This window comes from Ictidomys tridecemlineatus, unplaced genomic scaffold (genome assembly GCF_052094955.1).
Source record: "Ictidomys tridecemlineatus isolate mIctTri1 unplaced genomic scaffold, mIctTri1.hap1 Scaffold_75, whole genome shotgun sequence".
NCBI lineage: Eukaryota > Metazoa > Chordata > Mammalia > Rodentia > Sciuridae > Ictidomys > Ictidomys tridecemlineatus.
In genome coordinates this window covers 503,603-522,697 of record NW_027525461.1, presented here as the reverse complement: position 1 = coordinate 522,697, position 19,095 = coordinate 503,603, and the positions used below count along the sequence as shown (strand labels likewise).

The following is a 19,095-nucleotide window of genomic DNA, read 5'->3' as shown; positions in this document are numbered from 1 at the left end:
GTATGTCATAAAACCCACCCTGGAAGTGAAGGAAACTGGGAAGATATTTAGTTGGTAGCTTGCTACCTCCTCCCCAAAATGGAGCTTTGTTACAACAGAAAGGAAGAAGTGGCACTAGGATAAGCAAGGAGCACTTATGCCTACTTCCATTAGCACTGGGCCTGAAAGGGGGATAACTAACCATCACCAAACTTCTCCCCATAAACCATATGACATGGTCTCTGTATTAGATGTTTTCTGTTGCTCTAACAAAATACCCAAGAATGGGTACTTTATAAAGAGATGAGGTTTATTTAGCACAGAATGCAACATTTGGTAGCCCCTGAGACTGATCTTTGGTGAGAGTGATTACAACATGGTGAATGGCATCATGGTGGGAAGACATGCAAGGGGTCGAGACTGAATGGCCAGAAACTGGGGAGGATGAGTCTTGTTCATTTTATAACACCCCCTCTCACAGGAACTAACAGGGACCCATGAGAAGTTCATTACTCCCTTCCAAGGGCCTCATCCCCAGTGGCCAAATTACCTCCCACTAGGCCTTACCTCTTGCAGGTTCTACCCCCTCAACACTGCCACACCAAGGACCTAGCCTCCAGCCTAAGAACCTTTGGGGGATAAACTACATCCATCCTCACAAGCTCCAACAAAGCCACATTGTAAGAGCAGGATGTCCCCGTCCAGAAGTGTGTATCTGAGGCCAGGGGAAGGTTGATATCAGTGGGCACAGGAAGCAGCCAGAGCCCCCATTCCGGAACCTCTCTGATGTCACATTTGTAGTCATGGTACTCTGGGTGCCAAGCCAGGAGAAGGAGCAGTTGGCTCTCATTTGTTTGAGAGCAGGCATCGCAGCATGACTGTATCAAACGATTTATTGTCCCCACCCCGACCCCCAGCCAGATCCTGGCTATTCTCAAGCCTCTGGGCTTGTTTCACTGTGGCAGCCCTGGTGTATCTAAGTGCTGTGTTCTTTATATTTCCGTGAGTCTCCGGGCCAGCTGTGGGTTCTCAAAAAAAGACAGAAGGGAAATAGACAGTGAGAGTGCAGAGGCAGGGAGGTGGAGGGAGGCCAAGAGGGGAAGGAGGATATTTAGTGGGAAGCACAGAGATGTGGGGAGCCTGAGGATTTGGGGGGACTGTTGGAGGCTGGTAATGCTGGTGACATTTGGTGGAGGGAATGGGGTCTGTCTCTAGCCTGGATATTCAGATCTGTCCTTAAGGTGTGTGGGTCTGACCTCAGGTGAGCCGGGCCTCATGGGGGCTCCGGGTTGCCCCCGACTAGAACGGAGTCTGGCTCTGATTTCAGAGGCCGAGCACTGGCGCAAAATGGAGAGTGGGCCTACCCAGTGGTCTCCGGACTTTTCTGCCTCCTGAGTTTGTATAGCCTCATTGGCATGAATTTTTCAGACCCAGGAATCTTGAACAGAGGTAAGGCCTCGGACTCCTGGGAGAGGGAGGTGGCACCCCAAGGCTGGTGCCTACAGGGGTCATTTGTAAAGGGCTGACCCCACCTGTGGCCTCAGGATCCCTTCTTACCCTGTCACTATTACTTGGGCCCTGGCACTTCATTTCCCAAGCCACTGAAGTGTGAAAAACAGAATCCTGGAGGTTTTCCAGTTGCTTTAGAAGGGAGGACGGGCCAAGAGAGGCAGCAGGCTCTTCCAACCACGCAGTTCCCCCTTCCTCCTTCCCATTTCACACCCAACTCCAAGCACTGATCACTATTCCACAGGGGGAGCTCCATGTAGAGCTCCTGTGCTGGACAGCCCTTCTCTCTGACTGCCACCCATCTGAGTGGTCAGCTTGCTCAACAGGGACTGGGGTTCCCCTGCCCTCCTCCTCCCCACCTTCTTGATGCCCAGTGATGCTATGGGGCTGCCCTGAGCATCAGAGTAATACAAGGGCCTCCTCCATTCCCACACCTCTCTCCCTGCCAGGCGCCTTCAAGCAGGACCCTGAGACTGTATACATGGCACGAGTGAATGGCAGGTTGTACCACATGCCGTGGTGTCCCACGTGTTATTTTCACCGCCTGCCCCGAACCTTCCACTGCAAAAGGTGTGACATCTGTGTGGAGGTGAGTGCTCCTCCTCCCTGTCCACTCACCAACCTATCTCCTTGCACCTGGCCAGGACCAGGAACCTCACATCATGAGTGGGCCAGGTGGGGGTATCAGACCATATTCCCAGAGTGCTTCATGTGGCACTCTGGGAACATGGTTCACAAGAGCAGACAGCCGGTAGTGGAAGGGCATTTTTTTCATCCTTTTCCAGTACTTGAGGAAATGGAGGCCCAGAGTTTTCATGTCCTGGTCCACGTGACACCAGGCAGGTCTTGTCTCTAAAGACCTCACTCAGGACAGGTGACTTGATGAGCCATGGGGTCCTAACTGTGCTCTCACTGAGATGGGAACCCTTATGTAAGGTCAAGAGCAGGCGGCCTAGAGGGCTGCGTTAGGGGAGTCCCCAGGATTAGGGAGTGATGGAGGCCATTCCAGAAGGACCCTCAGACCTGTCTCCTCTCCCCTAGGAGTTCGACCACCATTGCAGGTGGGTGAATAACTGCGTGGGGCGCCGAAACATCCGGCTCTACCTGCTACTCCTCGTGTCCCTGTGCCTCTATCTGGGTACCGTGCTGGCCACCTGCGTGGTTTTCATCATATGCAGGAGGAACGTGGCGTTTTTGGACAAAATCATGACGTATCCACACACTCCCAAGGGCGCACACTGGGAAGTGCTGATGTGGTGGGGAGGGAGGGGCAAACAGCCCAGTAGGGTCAGGGTGACAGGGGAGGGGCTGATGTGGGCGGGGCTAGAGGGAGAAGTCACTTGGCAGGACCTGTGAAGGACATTTGGAAGGCCAGTGGAGTCAGGAACATGGACGAGATAGGATGCCTGTGGAGTTAAGAATCTAGGGGCCCTCAGAGTAGGGTAATGAAAGTTGAAAAGGGACAGGTGGGAGGACAGTGTGGTGGAGGGAGGTTTCCCTTGGTTGTACTGGACTAACTGTCCAGTCCATGGAGGGAGAGCCATGGGCAGTGCTACCTGGGGTGGGAGGTAAGGAGGGAACAGTGGGGTTGAAAGCGGGCCAGGGAGGAGCTCTTCCATGGCTTCCATTCTTAGCCTGTGCACAGCATCCTAGTGGCTGTACCCACTGGGGCCCTCCTGGTCCCGCTCATCCTGCAATTGTTCATCAAGGCAGTGGCGGTGGGCACCGCAAGGCGACCCTATGAGGAGAAGGTAAGTGGTGAGTGTGTGTGCCCTTGGCTGTGTGGAGGCATCTTGTACCTCTTCAATTAGACACTTTGTGCACTTTCTCCACTGCCCTTGGCCTTGATGATGCCTCATGAGTCCTTCCAGACCCACCTCTGAAGATGCAGCTCAGATATTTCTATACCCTGGAGCTTGGGGCCATTTTGCCTCCTGGGTGCATTGCATTGAAAGCCTACTGTGTGGGCTGGGGATGTGGCTCAAGTGGTAGTGCGCTCGCCTAGCATGCGTACGGCCAGGGTTCAATCCTCAGCACCACATACAAACAAAGATGTTGTGTCTGCCAAGAACTAAAAAGTAAATATTAAAAAATTCTTAAAAAAAAAGAAAGCCTACTGTGTGCTGGGTGTTCTAGGTGGTAGTTATTTGAGGGATGGGTGTAGGGGTGAGTAAGTACATCATGCACTTGTGTTGATAAGCAACCTGCCATCAGAATAACACTGGGAGACACCAGGAACACTCTGAGCAAGGGGTCAGTCCTGAGTGGTGTAGCCAACTGGAAGAGACTGGGAGTTTGGCGAAGCCCAGGCTGTAGAGGAGAACATGCCACTCTTTGTGTCCTAGGTGTGCTTTTGGAGAGGCAGACAGGAGGGCATTGACTGTGAGAGGTACAATTTTGTAGAAAGGCACAGAAATCTGAAAGTAGGGTGTTAATGATGAAGAAATGGATCCTAGTTCAAGGACAAGGTGACATGGGCAATGAGGTTGACCCTATGGGGGTCAAGATTAGAAAGGCCCAGAAAGCCAAGCTTGGAATTTTGTTTGGAAGAACTGGAAACCTGGGAGCCATGAAAAATTTTGTGAAAATGTCATTCATTGAGGGGTAATTAGAAACAGTAAATTCACCCTTTTTCATCTATAGTTAGGGATTTTGACAAATGACATTGTGTACTCTCCATCAAGATCAAGGTTAACCAGTTTCACTACCCCAGAAAATCCTTTCATCTCTTGTTGTCATTTTCTCTCCCTGAGTCCTTGTGGTTTTTCTCTTTCCGGAATCATGCATCAATGGTGTTTTGGGCTTTCTAGTCTGGCTTCATTCACTGAGCACGATGCATTTGAGATTCATCTATGTAGTTGCTCACATCAGTAGTTTATTTTCTTTTGTTTCTTGTAGTATGTATTTCCCTACAGACTATTTGTACATTCACCAATTGAAGTATTTTTACTTTGCATCTAGGTTTTGGCAGAATTTTTGTTTTGTTTTTGTACCAGGGATTGAACCCAGAGGTGCTTAACCACTGAGCAACAATCCCAGCCTCACCCACCCCACAACCAGCACCCTTATGTTTTCTTTTTGAAAAATTTTTAAAATTTTGAGAAAGGGTCTTACTAAGTTGCTTAAGGCCTTCCTAAGTTACTGAGGCTTTGAACTTGTCACCCACTTGCCTTAGCCTCCCAAGCCATTAAAGTCATGGGGAACTGTGCCCAGCCAGTTTCAGGCAGTTATAAATAAAGCTGCTACAACAACCATTGATGCATAGACATGTGGACATAAGTTTTCATTTCTGTTGGGTAAATTGTTAAGGGTGGCATTGCTGAGTCATGAGATAAACTTATGGGACATTTTAGAAAACAACTCTAATGTTTCTATTTTGTACCAGCAATGAATGAGAATTCCAGTTGCTCCACATCCTCACTAGCATTTGATACTGTCATTGGTTACTATTCTTTTTTGTTTTCAAATTGTAGCCTGTCTAATAAATGAGTAGTGGTATATCACTAGGGCTCCACTCTGTATTTTCCTAATGACTAATGGTGTTGAGCATATTTTTGTGTCTTATAAGCCATGGGTATATTGATGGTGAAGTGTTTGCTCCAAACTTTGCCCATTTTAAAAAAAAAACTGTTGTTTTCTTATTGAGTTTCAGGAGTTCTCTATACTGGATTCAGATGTATGTGTTGCAAATCTTTTCTTGCAATTCATGGCTTGACATTTTATTTTCTTCATTGCATCTTCCAAAGAGCAGGAGTCCTTAGTGTTGATGTTTTTCCAGCACTGAGGATCGAACCAGGGGTGCTCGATCACTGAGCTTCTTCCCCAGCATTCGTTGTTGTTCACTCTAAAAGGAACCTCATGTCCTGTGGAGCAGTTTCTTTGCTTTCTTCCCCATCTGTGTCTTTATTGCTTTTTCTTTGAGCATCCACTAGGAATGATATAGTGGGCATCTTTGCCCTGGGATTCCTTTAGTATGGCAATCACTTAACTAAAGGCTCTTTCAGGAAGACTGGTGGGCGGCATCAGTGGGGGAGGGGAAGCTTCAGACCCTGAGATAGCTGAACAGACAGAGGAGCCTGTCTGCTCATCACCTCCCATCCACCACTGCCATATGTGGTTCCCTCCCAGCTGTGACTCCTGTGCTTGGCCCTTATTCCTCAGCCCTGTGGTCTGCCTGTCTTCTCCTCTCTCCAGCTTCTAGTATCATCATTGACTTTTCCTGGCAGCCTGTTCCATTCCTCCATCCTGTGGTTTTTCCTGCCCTAGGTCAGGCCTTAGTCCATTGCTCTTCCTCCTCTGCTCAGAGTGAGGCCTTCCATGTCCAGGATCCCCAAGTCTCAAGGGACCTAAATGTGGTCTGCCCTCTAAGATTCACCAGACAGGGCTCCTTTCTATTAATGGCAGCACTAATTTCAGGCACTGATTTCATGCTCCAACTTTCACTCCCAGCATACTCCATTCCCTGACTGAAACTCCTCCTAGACTCACTTGCTTGGTGGTTGGTGGCAAAGACTCTGGTGAAGACCACATAAGTTCAAATCGGAGCTCTAGAACTGAGCAGCAGGGAGACCTGGGGTATGCTACTCAGCTCCTGGTCACTCAATTTCCCTATCTGTAAAACAGGGAATTGTGGGTTAATTCATGTAAACCTCATAGAAGAGTGGATGGCACCAGAGAGTGCCCTGTGTGCTGCTGTTACATCACTACCATTCCTTCCCATGGTCATCTACACATGTTTGTGCTCATCTTAAAAGTCATACAAGTCCCAGCCTTAACATCCCAGGCCTCCACTCCACCTGTTGTACCTTCTGGGCCTTATTTCCTGAAAGAGTTGATCTTGTTCACTAGCTCCCCCTTCACTTTCTGGCCCAGCTCAGCCCAGCCCTTGCTGTCAGGATGATGCTCTCATTAATGGCCAAATTCAGCAGACATTTTCAGACTACTCTTTCTGGTCTAGACACAGCCTCTGAAACCAGAAGTCGCTGTCTCAGCACTTAACTCTCTGGGCTTCTCCTCTGCATGTACCTGGGTGGTGTGAGCTGGGTTGCCTACATGGTTCCCATGATACTCTCTCTATGCTCTACCCTTTCCACTCCCCTTGGTGCACAGGGCCTCAGGTTGCAGCTGCCCTCACCCACTGAAAGTAGGCTGGCCATGCTGTTTGAGGTGTGCTTTCCATCCCCAGTACAGAGACGGGGCTTTGTTTTTTTGCTACTCGGTATTAAACCCAGGGGCACTTTACCACTGAGCTACATTCCCAGTCCCTGCTACTTTTTATTATGAATCAGGGTCTCACTAAGTTGCTGAGGCTGGTCTCAAACCTGCCTTAGTTTCCCAAATCACTGGGATTACAGGTGTGTGCCACCCTTCCTGGTTGGACCCAAGCACTTTTGATGCCCTGAAATATTTCTGATGGGGGTGCATCTCCGTGGTAGAGTGTGTGCTTAGCATGTGCAAGGCCCTGAATTCTTCAATCCCCAGCACACAGAGAAAAGACATCTGAATCAATGAGTGAACCATCAAACAGAAGAACCAACATTTGGGGATAGAAGGAAAGAGGAAAGGAACAGAGAGAAGAATTGTGTCCTGACCCCCCAGGATAAGGAGAAGAAGGAGAGACAACAGGAAGTTGGGCAGAAGATGGGGCAAGAAGAAGATGCTGCTGAATTTTGGTCCTGTGGAGTGTGAGGGTGTTTGAGACACAGAATTGGAACAGGAGCCCCAAGAGTGGAGCCAGTGAGAGAGGCTGGTCTGGGTGCCTCAGAGATGTTGGATTCCAGTTGTGTGTGATAGGGTCCCATGTGGGGGGAGGACGGTATTCACATTTACTGCTCAGTTCTTACAAATTTACTATCATTCCTTAAACATTTTCTATACTTTATGTACAATCAATATTTTCTACACATGATATATATCTAATCAAATATTCTTTCTCAAAGTTTAAAGATTCTGTAATTTTTTAATGCTCTGCTATTAGTTTATTTCTTCTGGTACTAGGGATTGAACCCACAGGTGCTTTACCACCAAAGCTGCATCCCTAATCCTTGCTCTATTTTGTTTTGAGATAGGGTGTCACTAAATTGTTGAGGGCCTTGCTAAGTTGTTGAGGCTGGCCTTGAACTTGTGATCCTCCAGCCTCAAAATCCCAATTCCCTGGGGTTACAGGTGTGTGCCACTGTACCTGGTGGTATACTCATTTCTTATGTGCTGTGAACACCTTAAAGGAAGCAGAACCTCATAGAGGACATTGATTCGAGTTGCTTTTTTGGACATATTCCAGAGCTGTTCTGATGTGGAATCATCTTTCCTTTGGCAGAGGAGAGTGTTGAAGATGAAAGTCTTCATGTGTAGGCCATTGGAGACTTGGGGTGGATAGAGGTGCTGCTGGGCCACTTTCTACTATAACAGAGTATTTTCTACCTAAAGCTCATGAAGTTGGGGTGAAACTCAACCTGTTCTGGAAGGAGGAGTGGTCGAGGCTGATGGATGGACTCAGGGGAAAGAGAAAGTAGAATAAGGGAGAGGAGAAGCCAGTCAGAGTCCTGGGAAGGACATGACCTTTGAGCTTGGCCTTTCCTGCTTTGTGTACTGAAGGTCTTCAGCTCAGATTTTCTTGGAAAATCTGATTTTTGACTAGGGAAATATGTCTGGGCATCCCCTGCTGCCACTGGTCTCCCAGATAGTGAAACTCAATGAAGGTAGATTTTTAGAAAAATCGAGTGGTAAGACAGTCAAGTGGGAGTGGGGTGATGACATGATCTTTGGATCAGTTGAGCAGAACACCAGGAGACAGACCTTAAAAGGTACCTGGAAGGATGAGGTGAGAGGACAGGTGAGGCCAATGGAGACAGAGCAAGGATCCTGCAAAGGGAAGCACTAGGGGTTGAGAGCCCTGAGAAAGCAGGAGAGGTGGGTGCTCAGTCAGCACTGTCTGGGGACAGCTGCTCACAAGTGGGTCGAGGGAGGTCACGCTTCCTGGGAGCCTGGGAAGACAAGAGGCCCTGGGTCACTCTTGGGCACTCCTGTACCTAGAGCCTGGCCACAGGCCCAGGTTGAGCCCTGGATTGACTGACCAACTTAGCAAGTGTCCCTGAGAGATGACCGTACCCAGTCCTGCTGATTCTGAGCTCCTCTTCCCTTCCTCATCTCCCTCCAGTATGACAAGGCATTCAATGTGGGCTGCCCAACAAACTGTTACATCGCACTCTGTGCACCCTTGGGACCTAAGTAAGTTGGTAAACCAAGGGCTCAAGTGGTGGACCCTGGGGCTGGTGGGGGGAGTGAAGCTTGGTCTAGTTCCCTGGTCCCTGTCCCCAGCTCCCAGCCTTAACACTCCTGTTCCTTTCCTTTGGGGTTTTCTCCAGGGCACTCTGGGAGTTTCTGGGAATTTCACTCTTCCTTGGTGTTGTAGGTTCTTGCCCCAAGAAATGTGCTTGAGGGGAATGGCAGCCTGGATAAGGCTCCTGGGCTCTGTGCTTTCCCAGCTGAGGGTGAGAGTGGTCAGGGAGTCCAGGCCAAGGTGGGTAGTGACTCCTTGCATTTGGCCTGTTGCTTCCCAGGTACATGTCCGAGGCGGTCTGCATTCAGGTGGACCAGGGGACCAATTGGGGGCCAAAAGAACACCTTAAAGACCTCCTTTGGCCCAGGTGCACCACTCAGGCCCCCCCAAGGAGTGACAAGGCTGCACCTGTACAGAAGGAAAGGAGTATCGGGTGTGCTTTGAATCATGAGGATCTGTGGTTGCACATGTGTTGGGGGAAGCCCCGGATGTAGGGCTGGCCCTGAAGCTGAAGCACTTGGAGCATAAGGAGTGGGGTTATGGACCTGGAGGGTGCAGGGTCCAGGTCACAGGGCTTCAGAGCACACCCAGGTGTCCCTGGATAGAGAAAGAGAAAAGACTGAAACACACTTTATGGTTGGCTTGGTGCCAGTCCTTTCTTTTTTAGTCCCCAGTTTCCTCATCTATTAATGAGGACTGAGACTAATCTAGTAGTTTATGTTTTAAAGAAAATTCTGTTTCTTTTATATGTGTTTGTGTATGTGTGGTGTATGTGTGCATGTGTGTATGTATGTACATGTATAAATATCAGTTGTAGATGGACACATATATTTATTTTATTTGTTTATTTTTATGTGATGCCATGGATTGAACCTAGTTCCTCATGCATGTGAGGCAAGCACTCTACCCCAGAGCCACAACCCCAGCACTCCAGATTCTTTATTTATGGAAATTTTTGACATACAATGTGAAACATTTGTGTGGAGCATTAGGTGTACAGTGGGGTGGGTAACCCACAGTGTCCCCCATGGTCTCTTGCAGTAATGTGGTGCCAGCCCTCTCCCTTGTCCTGACTCTTGGCACCAAGGGACTTGACTGTGAGTTGTGGGGTGGAGGGTAGGGAGATCCCGCATGTACTGACTCTGTGTTTACCTTCTGATCAGCCCAGTGGTGCATTGGGAGGCTTCCAAGGGAGGCTTGGCCTCCTATTCTCCCTTCACACCCAGCAATGCCAGGACAAGCACCAGAAGTTCATCTCCTGAGCCCCATGTGGGGGTCTCTTGTTCCTGAGCCCTCACTCCCCTGTTGAGAGTGCCAAGAACCCCATGTCTGTTATATACACATGTTTGGTGCTGCTTCCTATGGCAGCTGTGCCTATGTGTCCTAGGTTCAGGGAAGTGTGGGTGGAGGCTCTGAGGGGCTGGGACAGAGCCCTCCTGGAAGGGAAGATCCTTGCTCTCTGGAGACTCAAGCTCATGAACCAACACTGCCTGACTCTTGGCCGGAAAGGATTCCATATAATAGGAAGGGAACTTGTTTATTATGAGTCCTAATAGGCTATTAGATTAGTCAGAAATTACAAAGTTTCAGTTAAACATGAGTAAGTTTTGGAGATATAATGGTCAATAAGGTTGTTCCAGTTAATTTACTGCACACTTGAAAAGTGATAATACAGTTGGGCACAGGAGTGCCCATCTATAAGCTCAGCTACTCAAGAAACTGAGGCAGGAGGATCACAAGTCAAGGATCAGTAACTTAAAGAGAATTGTGTTCTTTATCAAAAAAAAAAACGTTTTGGGGATGTAGGTCAATGGTAACACACCCCTGAATTCAATCCTCAGATGTGGAAAAGGAAAGAAAAATTGACCATCAGTTTTGTGGGTTTTCTGTTTGTTTGAGGTGGAGTTCCCAGTATATTGGCCAGGCCAGTCTTGAACTTCTGAGTTCAAGCAAACCTCCTATGTAAGTGTGCTGAGTCCTGGAAGGCAGGTGTGCACCACTGAACTGGCTAGAAAAGGGATTGTAAACTGGGTTTGGTGGCACATGACTGATTCCAGCAACTCAGGAACTCAGGCAGCTTTAGGCCAGCCTCTGCAATTAGCAAGACTGTATCTCAAAATAAGAACAGCTAGGGATAAAGCCAAGTGGTAGGATGTCCTTAGGCTCAACCCCCCAGTGCTGGGGGAAAGTGTACAAACACATACACACATACGCACACACACACACACACATAGATATAAAGATATATATATATTTCATTATATAGGAGGATTAGGAGATTTTAGATTTCTGCTTTGGGGCTAGTATGAATAAGCATGAAAACTCATGTCCTTGAGCATGCTAGGCAAGAGCTCTACCATTGAGCCACACCAGAGACCTTACATTTAAATTTGGGTTATTTTCTCACTGTTAGTTATTAGAGTACCCCGCTTTTATCTCTTTTTTTTTTCCATTTTTTTGTGGTATGAGGTGGGGCTTCCTCTGATGCTCAGACTGGTCTCAAATTTGTGGGCTGCAGTGACTCTCCTGCTCCTGATTTCTGAGCAGGGGGGATTACAGGTGCATGCCACCACACTTGGCTGTACAATCTCATATTGATAAGACATTTTACATGGGATAGGAATCCCAGAATAAAAAAGAGCAATTTAAGATGACTGGGCATAGTGATGTCTGCCTATCATCCCAGTAGCTCAGGAGGCTTAGGGAGAAGGATCATAAGTTAGAGACCAGCCTGGGCAGTTTTAGCAAGACCCTATCTCAAAGTAAAAAGGGCTGGGAATGTAGCTCAGTGGTATAATGCTCCTGGCTTCAATACCTAGTACTTCCAAAAGCAAATTAAAGAATAAAAACATTATGGCTGGGGATGTGGCTCACTGTTACAGTGCTTGCCCAGCAGGCATGAAGCCCTGGGTTAGAGCATTAGTACTACATAAAAATAAATAAAATAAAGGTATTGTGTCCATCTACAACTAATATTTTTATTAAAAATAAACATGAAAGCTTGGCTTTGTGGCACATGCCTGTATTTCCAGCTACTCTGCAGACTGATACAAAAAGATAACTTGAGTCCATGAGTTTGAGATAAGCCTGGGGAAAATGGTGAGACCGTAAATCCCGAATAATAATAGTAATAATAATCATCATAATAATAACTTGTGTAGCCAAGCACGTTGGTTGGTTCACCCTTGTAATCCCAGAGGCTCCAGGTAGTGGTAGGATGATCACAGGTTTGATTCAGGTGTTGGTGTCTTAACAAGACTCTTGTCCCAAATTTGCAAAAGGGTAGAGGGACTGGGGATGAAGCTCAGTGTTAAAACACCCCTGGATGCAGTCCCCAGTCCAGCAGATGGGGGAGGAAAAAAGCCAATTTGACTCCATAACATTAAGAACTTGGGACTACAGGTAACTTGTGGTAATGTTTAGCAGGTGCTTACCAGCTTGATGCCCTGGGTTTAATCCCAAATACCAAACAGCAAAAAAAAAAAAAAAAATTAAAAATCCTTTATGTGTATATCCCAAATCACAAATGAATATCGTACTTTTTCACATACATACATTTTGACTCAGAAATGGAATGTTTAGCATGTGTGTCTTTGGGGAACCAGAGAACAGCACATATTATGGGTTTTGTCCCATTATTTAGCTAGCAAAATATATTCAAAATCAACTCAAATATCATTAGTAGTAAATTGGTTAAAAATATGGCATGACCATGTAATGTACTACAAGATTATTTGAAATGAATTTAGGGGAAAAATTTTGTAATGTTTTCCTGGGTTCAGTAGGGCATGATTGTAATCCCAGCAGCTTGTGAGACTGATTTAGGAGGTTTGCAAGTTCAAAGCCAGACTCAGCAACTAAGCGAGGAACTAAGCAATTTACTGAGACCCTGTCTCAAAAAATAAAAAGGCTGAAGCTATGGCTGAGTGGTCGAGTGCCCCTGAATTCAATCCCTGGTACTCCTCCTCCTCCCCACCAAAAAAGATCTGAAACAGTAATCACTGTATAAAGTGGGTTCTTGGTTTCAAATCCCTACATTTGTATTCCCTGAATTGCTGAGGTTGGAATGGACATGCCGTCCTGGGTTCTCTGTCTAAGCCTAGGGAAAGGATCCTTCTTTCTGTCTGCTGTCTCCTGACTTTTGCTCATGGCTTAAGCCTTTTCAATTAGGAGCTACTCTGGTGGGTGATGAACAAGGGGAAATACAGGTTTGACAGTTCTGTCCCTCTCCCCAAACAAACCCAGCACTCCATTCCCATTCCTCTGTTTGGACCTTTCCTGTTGATTTGCAAAATAAGTATGGAAAAGTAGAGTTTTAGAAAAGGAGACCATTTAGAATTTAGTCAAATCTAAAATTATGTGTATGGGTTTGTTTTATGTATGTTGATATTTGTGTCTGAAAATTGATGGTATTAGAGCAATTCAAACCACAACTCATGTCTGAATTTCCCTTTGTTAGGGCATGCCAGAGCAGGGGGCTCAGTTGCCACAAACCTTCAGGGTCCTCAAAGGAAAGCCAACGGAGCATCCTCTAGCTGTGCGGGGTGTCAACAAGTATTATAACGCCAGCACCTTGAAGAAGAAAAATCTCAGATTTCCTCCTACTGGTGAGACCTCAGACAGTGGTAAAAGACTGAATCCCATGGAAACTTGTGAAGCACTGATAGATAAAAAGATCATTTCTGGAAAAATAAAAGGTAAACTGTATTGTTCCTACTTTCTCCTACATAGATACTGCTTTTTGTCAACTCTCGGGAAGGCTCTTGAACATCATCTGGAGATTGAGGATTTCATTGATCTCATAATTTTGTTACAAATGGAATTGGATCTGTTATATTTTCCTCCATATTTCTTATACATTATAATTCAACATGATAGTGGGATTCACAATTGTTCCATGTTGTTACATTTACTTGGGGTTTTCTTTTCCTCCTCATGGGTTTAAATGATTTTTAGTTGAGAAAGAAAAATTGTGGATTTCTAGACATGTTTATGGTTTATGCTAGAGATATGTTTTTTGTCATTGGCCTAGAAGGAATTCTTGTTTATAAATGCATAGACCTTGAAATAAAATCATTTTCTATTCAAAAATTACATTCAAATACATAAAAATAAATACCTTACCTCAAAGAAGTACTTATTCCTCAGAAATAGAATCTAAGTGGGTAAGAGTTGAAGTATACTGGATTTTTAAAAACAGTTTGTGTAAGGCAGCATCGGAATGAAGTCCACATGGTGCAGTTGGTTGACTGATCCCTGGTATGTCTTTGGAGATTTATTTAGACTCTTCTTCTCCACGCTGGTTCTCCTGCTTTCACTTCTTTGCACTATACATTAAAAGATGCAAAATCATTTCTCCAATTTCTCTCTGGGTAGATTTTGCCCATAACAACCCCAAGATTCATAATTTTTATTTAATATGTTTTCCATCTCTAAAGTCATATATATAGTTTTAAAAAATAATCTAAGTATGCAAAAATCATATGTGGTTGGATTAATTATGTTTAATGTGTTTACATCATCACAGAGATAAAGGCTATGTTTAAAAAAGAAGTAGACTTCTTTTCAAGTAATACTGATCTTGACTTTTTCTATAAAAAACTTACCTGGTATCCTTAGGAAAACATCTTACTTTTACCTAGAACTTCTGTGTCAACTAGTAAGTTGCATTTTACAAAGAAACAAACCATGTCAAATATAATTCTTTTCCCAGTTGCCATGTTTGGTGGCTTTATATCCCCTTGCTCCTTCATACTCAAGAATATTTATCATATCACGTTTACTGCTTAAGAAAGTATCTTAAACAAGGAATGTTTTATTTTAATACAACTTGGGTGGGTATGGTTTTCATTACACTTTGGTGGGGGCAGGGTACCGGGGATTGAACCCAGGGGCACTCAATCCCTGAACCACATCCCCAGCTCTATTTTGTATCTTATGTAGAGGCAGGGTCACATTGAGTTTCTAAGCACCTAGCTAAATTGCTGAGGCTGGCTGGGAACACAAGATCCTCCTGTCTCTGCCTCTTGAGCCCCTTGGATTATAGACTTGGAATTACCAGGCCAGGACTCATTACATTTTAATAACTTGATTGAAGTATAATTTACATACCATGAAATCCAGTCATTTGAATGATCAACTCAGGTTTTTCAAAATGTGTTTTTAAGGTTTCATTAAGATTAAAGAGTTAGTAGCTGAGTCTTATGTAAATTTTATTTTTAAGTTACTATTAATATCATATTTCTAGAGAAGTAATTCTGCTTAAAATGAAATTGGTTTTAACACATTTCACATGCTCCTCTTTTATATTATTTTTCTTTTTGTCATAGAAACGTTTTCTGTGGTAAATTGTTAACATTCCTTTCTCTTTCATTTTCAGAGAAGGATTGCTTCCCTTTTGGAACACCTGCAGTAAGTTGATGATGTATTTCTTATAGTTCTTGCTCTGATTAAGGTTACCAAAAGAAATCTGTTTTTCATTTTTTTAAATTTCTAAAATAAAAGGTAGGGCTGGGGTTGTGGCTCAGTGGTAGTGTGCTTGCCTGGCATGCATGAGGCACTGGGTTCGATTCTCAGCACCACATACAAATAAATAAAATAAAGGTTCATCAACAACTTTAAAAAAATGTTTAAAAAAATAAAATGAAGTAAAGAAATATTTAATGTTTCTAAATAGCACTCAAGAATATTTATCATATATGCTTATTTACTTTTCCATATTTCAGAAAATCATCTTTATTTTTTAATTGAAAATATTGTAACCAGTGAGGTTTAGTCATTTAAAAATTAGCTATGGAAAAAATAACTTCTTAAAGTTTGTTTAATAAAAGGAGACCTGGTCACATGTTAATCTTTGTCTTTTCCTGGCTTGTCTTCCTTTGCTCCTGAACACAGCTGAACACCAAGGTGCCAGATACATTAGCAATAATAATGGAGGAAAATGATGGTGATGGAGAGGTTCGGCCTTTCACTGCCCCAGGACATGGCCACACAAGACCAGTGAGTGACTAATGACCTAGTTTGCACATCTGTGTTCGAAAAACAGCTGTTTGCATTTGACTTTCAGAGATAATTTCAAAAAGCTTCAAGTTTGAAATATTTTACTCTGAGAAGATTAATTTAAGATTAAAGTTTTTGCCTAAAGAATAATCATCAAAAACCACTTTTTTGAAAAATAAAAATCAATGGCTTCTTTAAAAGTTAGAATACTTAACTCACTGCTTTTTTCTTTCCATGTTTTGTCCCGTTTTCCAGAGAGATCATCTGTTGCTCCGTTTTTTTTTTGTGTTTCATATTGTGGATAACTCTTCTACCTAAAACGTAGATCTTTCGTCTTCCCCAGATTATGTACTTTATTTCTCATTTTGACATTTCTCTCAAAGCCTTGATGGCATTTTAAAGACAGTTGAGAGTTAAATTCCTCACCTGATGAGGGAGAATTTCAGTAATAATGAGCTCAGATGGAGCCAGGGAGAGAAGTAGTAAGGGGGCTGGACTGTGATGTGGTGGCTCTGAGGACTGCCATTGGATTCCCATCTCATGACAGAAGGCTGTGTTTTCTATATTCCTTACAACTGGCTCTTTGAAGTGAAAGGGAAGGTAGGCAATATATTTGTGTAATATGTTTTGAGACTGGATTAATGATAGATTATTGTAGTGGAAACTACCACAGTGAAACATAAAGATACAATTGAAAACAACTTTTAAATGCAATAGCATCAGTGAGCTGTGAGACAGTTTCAAGGGTTTTCATGATGTGTAATGAAGTTCTGATAGAAAAAAACAACCCAAAAGTCTATCTCCCAAAAGCTATTAACAGCTTCGTCAAATAAAGTAAAGTCAAAAGCACCTCTACCAACCTGAATAAGTAAATGTCTTGTCTCTTATAAAAGTATCTTTAAAAGATAAAACCATTTAACTAAAAATAATAACAGTGAAGGCAGGAGATATGCTTGTAAAATGACAATTAGAGCTTCCAGGCCAAGAACAACAACCCTAAGATTATTGTCCTGTGTGACATGGGGTGTCACATGATGGTGGAGTGTGATCATTCAAAGATGCAAACATTCAAAAATAAGAGGGAGCGTTACCTAATCACTAAGCACCTTAAGGCCTTGGTTTAATCCCAACCACCAAACAACAAAAAAGAAAAAATAAAAAAAATGTGTTTAAAAATCCCTTCATGTGGGGGCTTGGGATGTGGCTCAAGCGGTAGCGTGCTCGCCTGGCATGCGTGAGGCCCGGGTTCGATCCTCAGCACCACATACCAACAAAGATGTTGTGTCCGCTGAGAACTAAAAAATAAATATTAAAAATTCTCTCTCTCTCTCTCTCTCTCTCTCTCTCTCTTTCTCTCTCTCTCTCTTTCTCTCTCTTTCTCTCTCTCTCTCCTCTCTCTCTCCTCTCTCACTCTCACTTTAAAAAAAAATCCCTTCATGTATCTATTGCAAATCACAAATGAATATGTTACTTTCACCTACATACCTTTTGACCTAGAAATGTAATTTTTAGCATGTGTGTCCTAGGGAAACCATGGAACAGCATAGACTATGGTTTGTGTCCCATTATTTTGATAGCAAAATGTAGCAAAAAGTCAACTCAAATATCATTAGTAGTAAATTAATTAAAAATATGGCATGACCATTTAATGTACTACTAGATTATTTCAAATGAATTTAAGGGAAACAAAAAAGATGTAATGTATTGCTGGGTTCAGTGGAGCATGACTGTAATCGCAGAAGCTAGTGAGGCTGATTTAGGAGGTTTGCAAGTTCAAAGACAGACTCAGCAACTAAGCCAGGAACTAAGCAATTTAGTGGGACCCTGTCTCAAAAAATAAAAAGGCTGAGGGTATGGCTGAGTGGTTGAGTGCCCCTGAATTCAATCCCTGGTACTCCTCCTCCTCCCACCTAAAAAGATCTGAAACAGTAATCACTGTATAAAGTGGGTTCTTGGTTTCAAATCCCTACATTTGTATTCTCTGAATTGCTGAAGTTGGAATGGGCCTGCCTCCCTGTGTTCTTTATCTGTGTAAAGCTAGAGCAGAACCAGACATAACCAAGCATCCTTCTTCCTGTTTTCTGTCCCCTGACTTGTACTCTTGGCTTAAGGCTTTTCAATTAGGAGCTACTCTGGTGGGTGATGAACAAGGGGAAATACAGGTTTGACAGTTCTGTCCCTCTCCCCAAACAAACCCAGCACTCCATTCCCATTCCTCTGTTTGGACCTTTCCTGTTGATTTGCAAAATAAATATGGAAAAGTAGAGTTTTAGAAAAGGAAACCATTTAGAATTTAGTCAAATCTAAAATTATGTGTATGGGTTTGTTTTATGTATGTTGATATTTGTGTCTGAAAATTGATGGTATTAGAGCAATTCAAACCACAACTCATGTCTGAATTTCTCTTTGTTAGGGCATGCAAGAGCAGGGGGCTCAGTTGCCACAAACCTTCAGGGTCCTCAAAGGAAAGCCAATGGAGCATCCTCTAGCTGTGCGGGGTGTCAACAAGTATTATAACGCCAGCACCTTGAAGAAGAAAAATCTCAGATTTCCTCCTACTGGTGAGACCTCAGACAGTGGTAAAAGACTGAATCCCATGGAAACTTGTGAAGCACTGATAGATAAAAAGATCATTTCTGGAAAAATAAAAGGTAAACTGTATTGTTCCTACTTTCTCCTACATAGATACTGCTTTTTGTCAACTCTCGGGAAGGCTCTTGAACATCATCTGGAGATTGAAGATTTCATTGATCTCATAATTTTGTTACAAATGGAATTGGATCTGTTATATTTTCCTCCATATTTCTTATACATTATAATTCAACATGATAGTGGGATTCACAATTGTTCCATGTTGTTACATTTACTTGGGGTTTTCTTTTCCTCCTCATGGGTTTAAATGATTTTTAGTTGAGAAAGAAAAATTGTGGATTTCTAGACATGTTTATGGTTTATGCTAGAGATATGTTTTTTGTCATTGGCCTAGAAGGAATTCTTGTTTATAAATGCATAGACCTTGAAATAAAATCATTTTCTATTCAAAAATTACATTCAAATACATAAAATAAATACCTTACCTCAAAGAAATACTTATTCCTCAGAAATAGAATCTAAGTGGGTAAGAGTTGAAGTATACTGGATTTTTAAAAACAGTTTGTGTAAGGCCGCATCAGAATGAAGTCTACGTGGTGCAGTTGGTTGACTGATCCCTGGAATATCTTTGGAGATTTAGTTAGACTCTCCTTCTCCACGCTGGTTCTCCTGCTTTCACTTCTTTGTACTATACATTAAAAGATGCAAAATCATTTCTCCAATTTCTCTCTGGGTAG

The 19,095-nt window shown here is 43.7% G+C and overlaps 1 protein-coding gene across 6 annotated transcripts in view; it reads left to right on the top strand.

Moving 5' to 3' along the window:
* Positions 1–19,095, top strand: part of LOC144374571 (uncharacterized) — a 59,259-nt gene that overhangs the window by 34,545 nt on the left and 5,619 nt on the right. For all 6 annotated transcript variants that reach the window (XM_078037328.1, XM_078037327.1, XM_078037331.1 and 3 more), the window contains 8 exons: positions 1,307–1,428; positions 1,938–2,077; positions 2,530–2,699; positions 3,134–3,239; positions 13,227–13,464; positions 15,147–15,178; positions 15,662–15,766; positions 18,180–18,417. In XM_078037328.1, the coding sequence (XP_077893454.1) occupies positions 1,307–1,428; positions 1,938–2,077; positions 2,530–2,699; positions 3,134–3,239; positions 13,227–13,464; positions 15,147–15,178; positions 15,662–15,766; positions 18,180–18,417 (1,151 nt within the window). The remainder of the gene's footprint in view (positions 1–1,306; positions 1,429–1,937; positions 2,078–2,529; positions 2,700–3,133; positions 3,240–13,226; positions 13,465–15,146; positions 15,179–15,661; positions 15,767–18,179; positions 18,418–19,095) is intronic.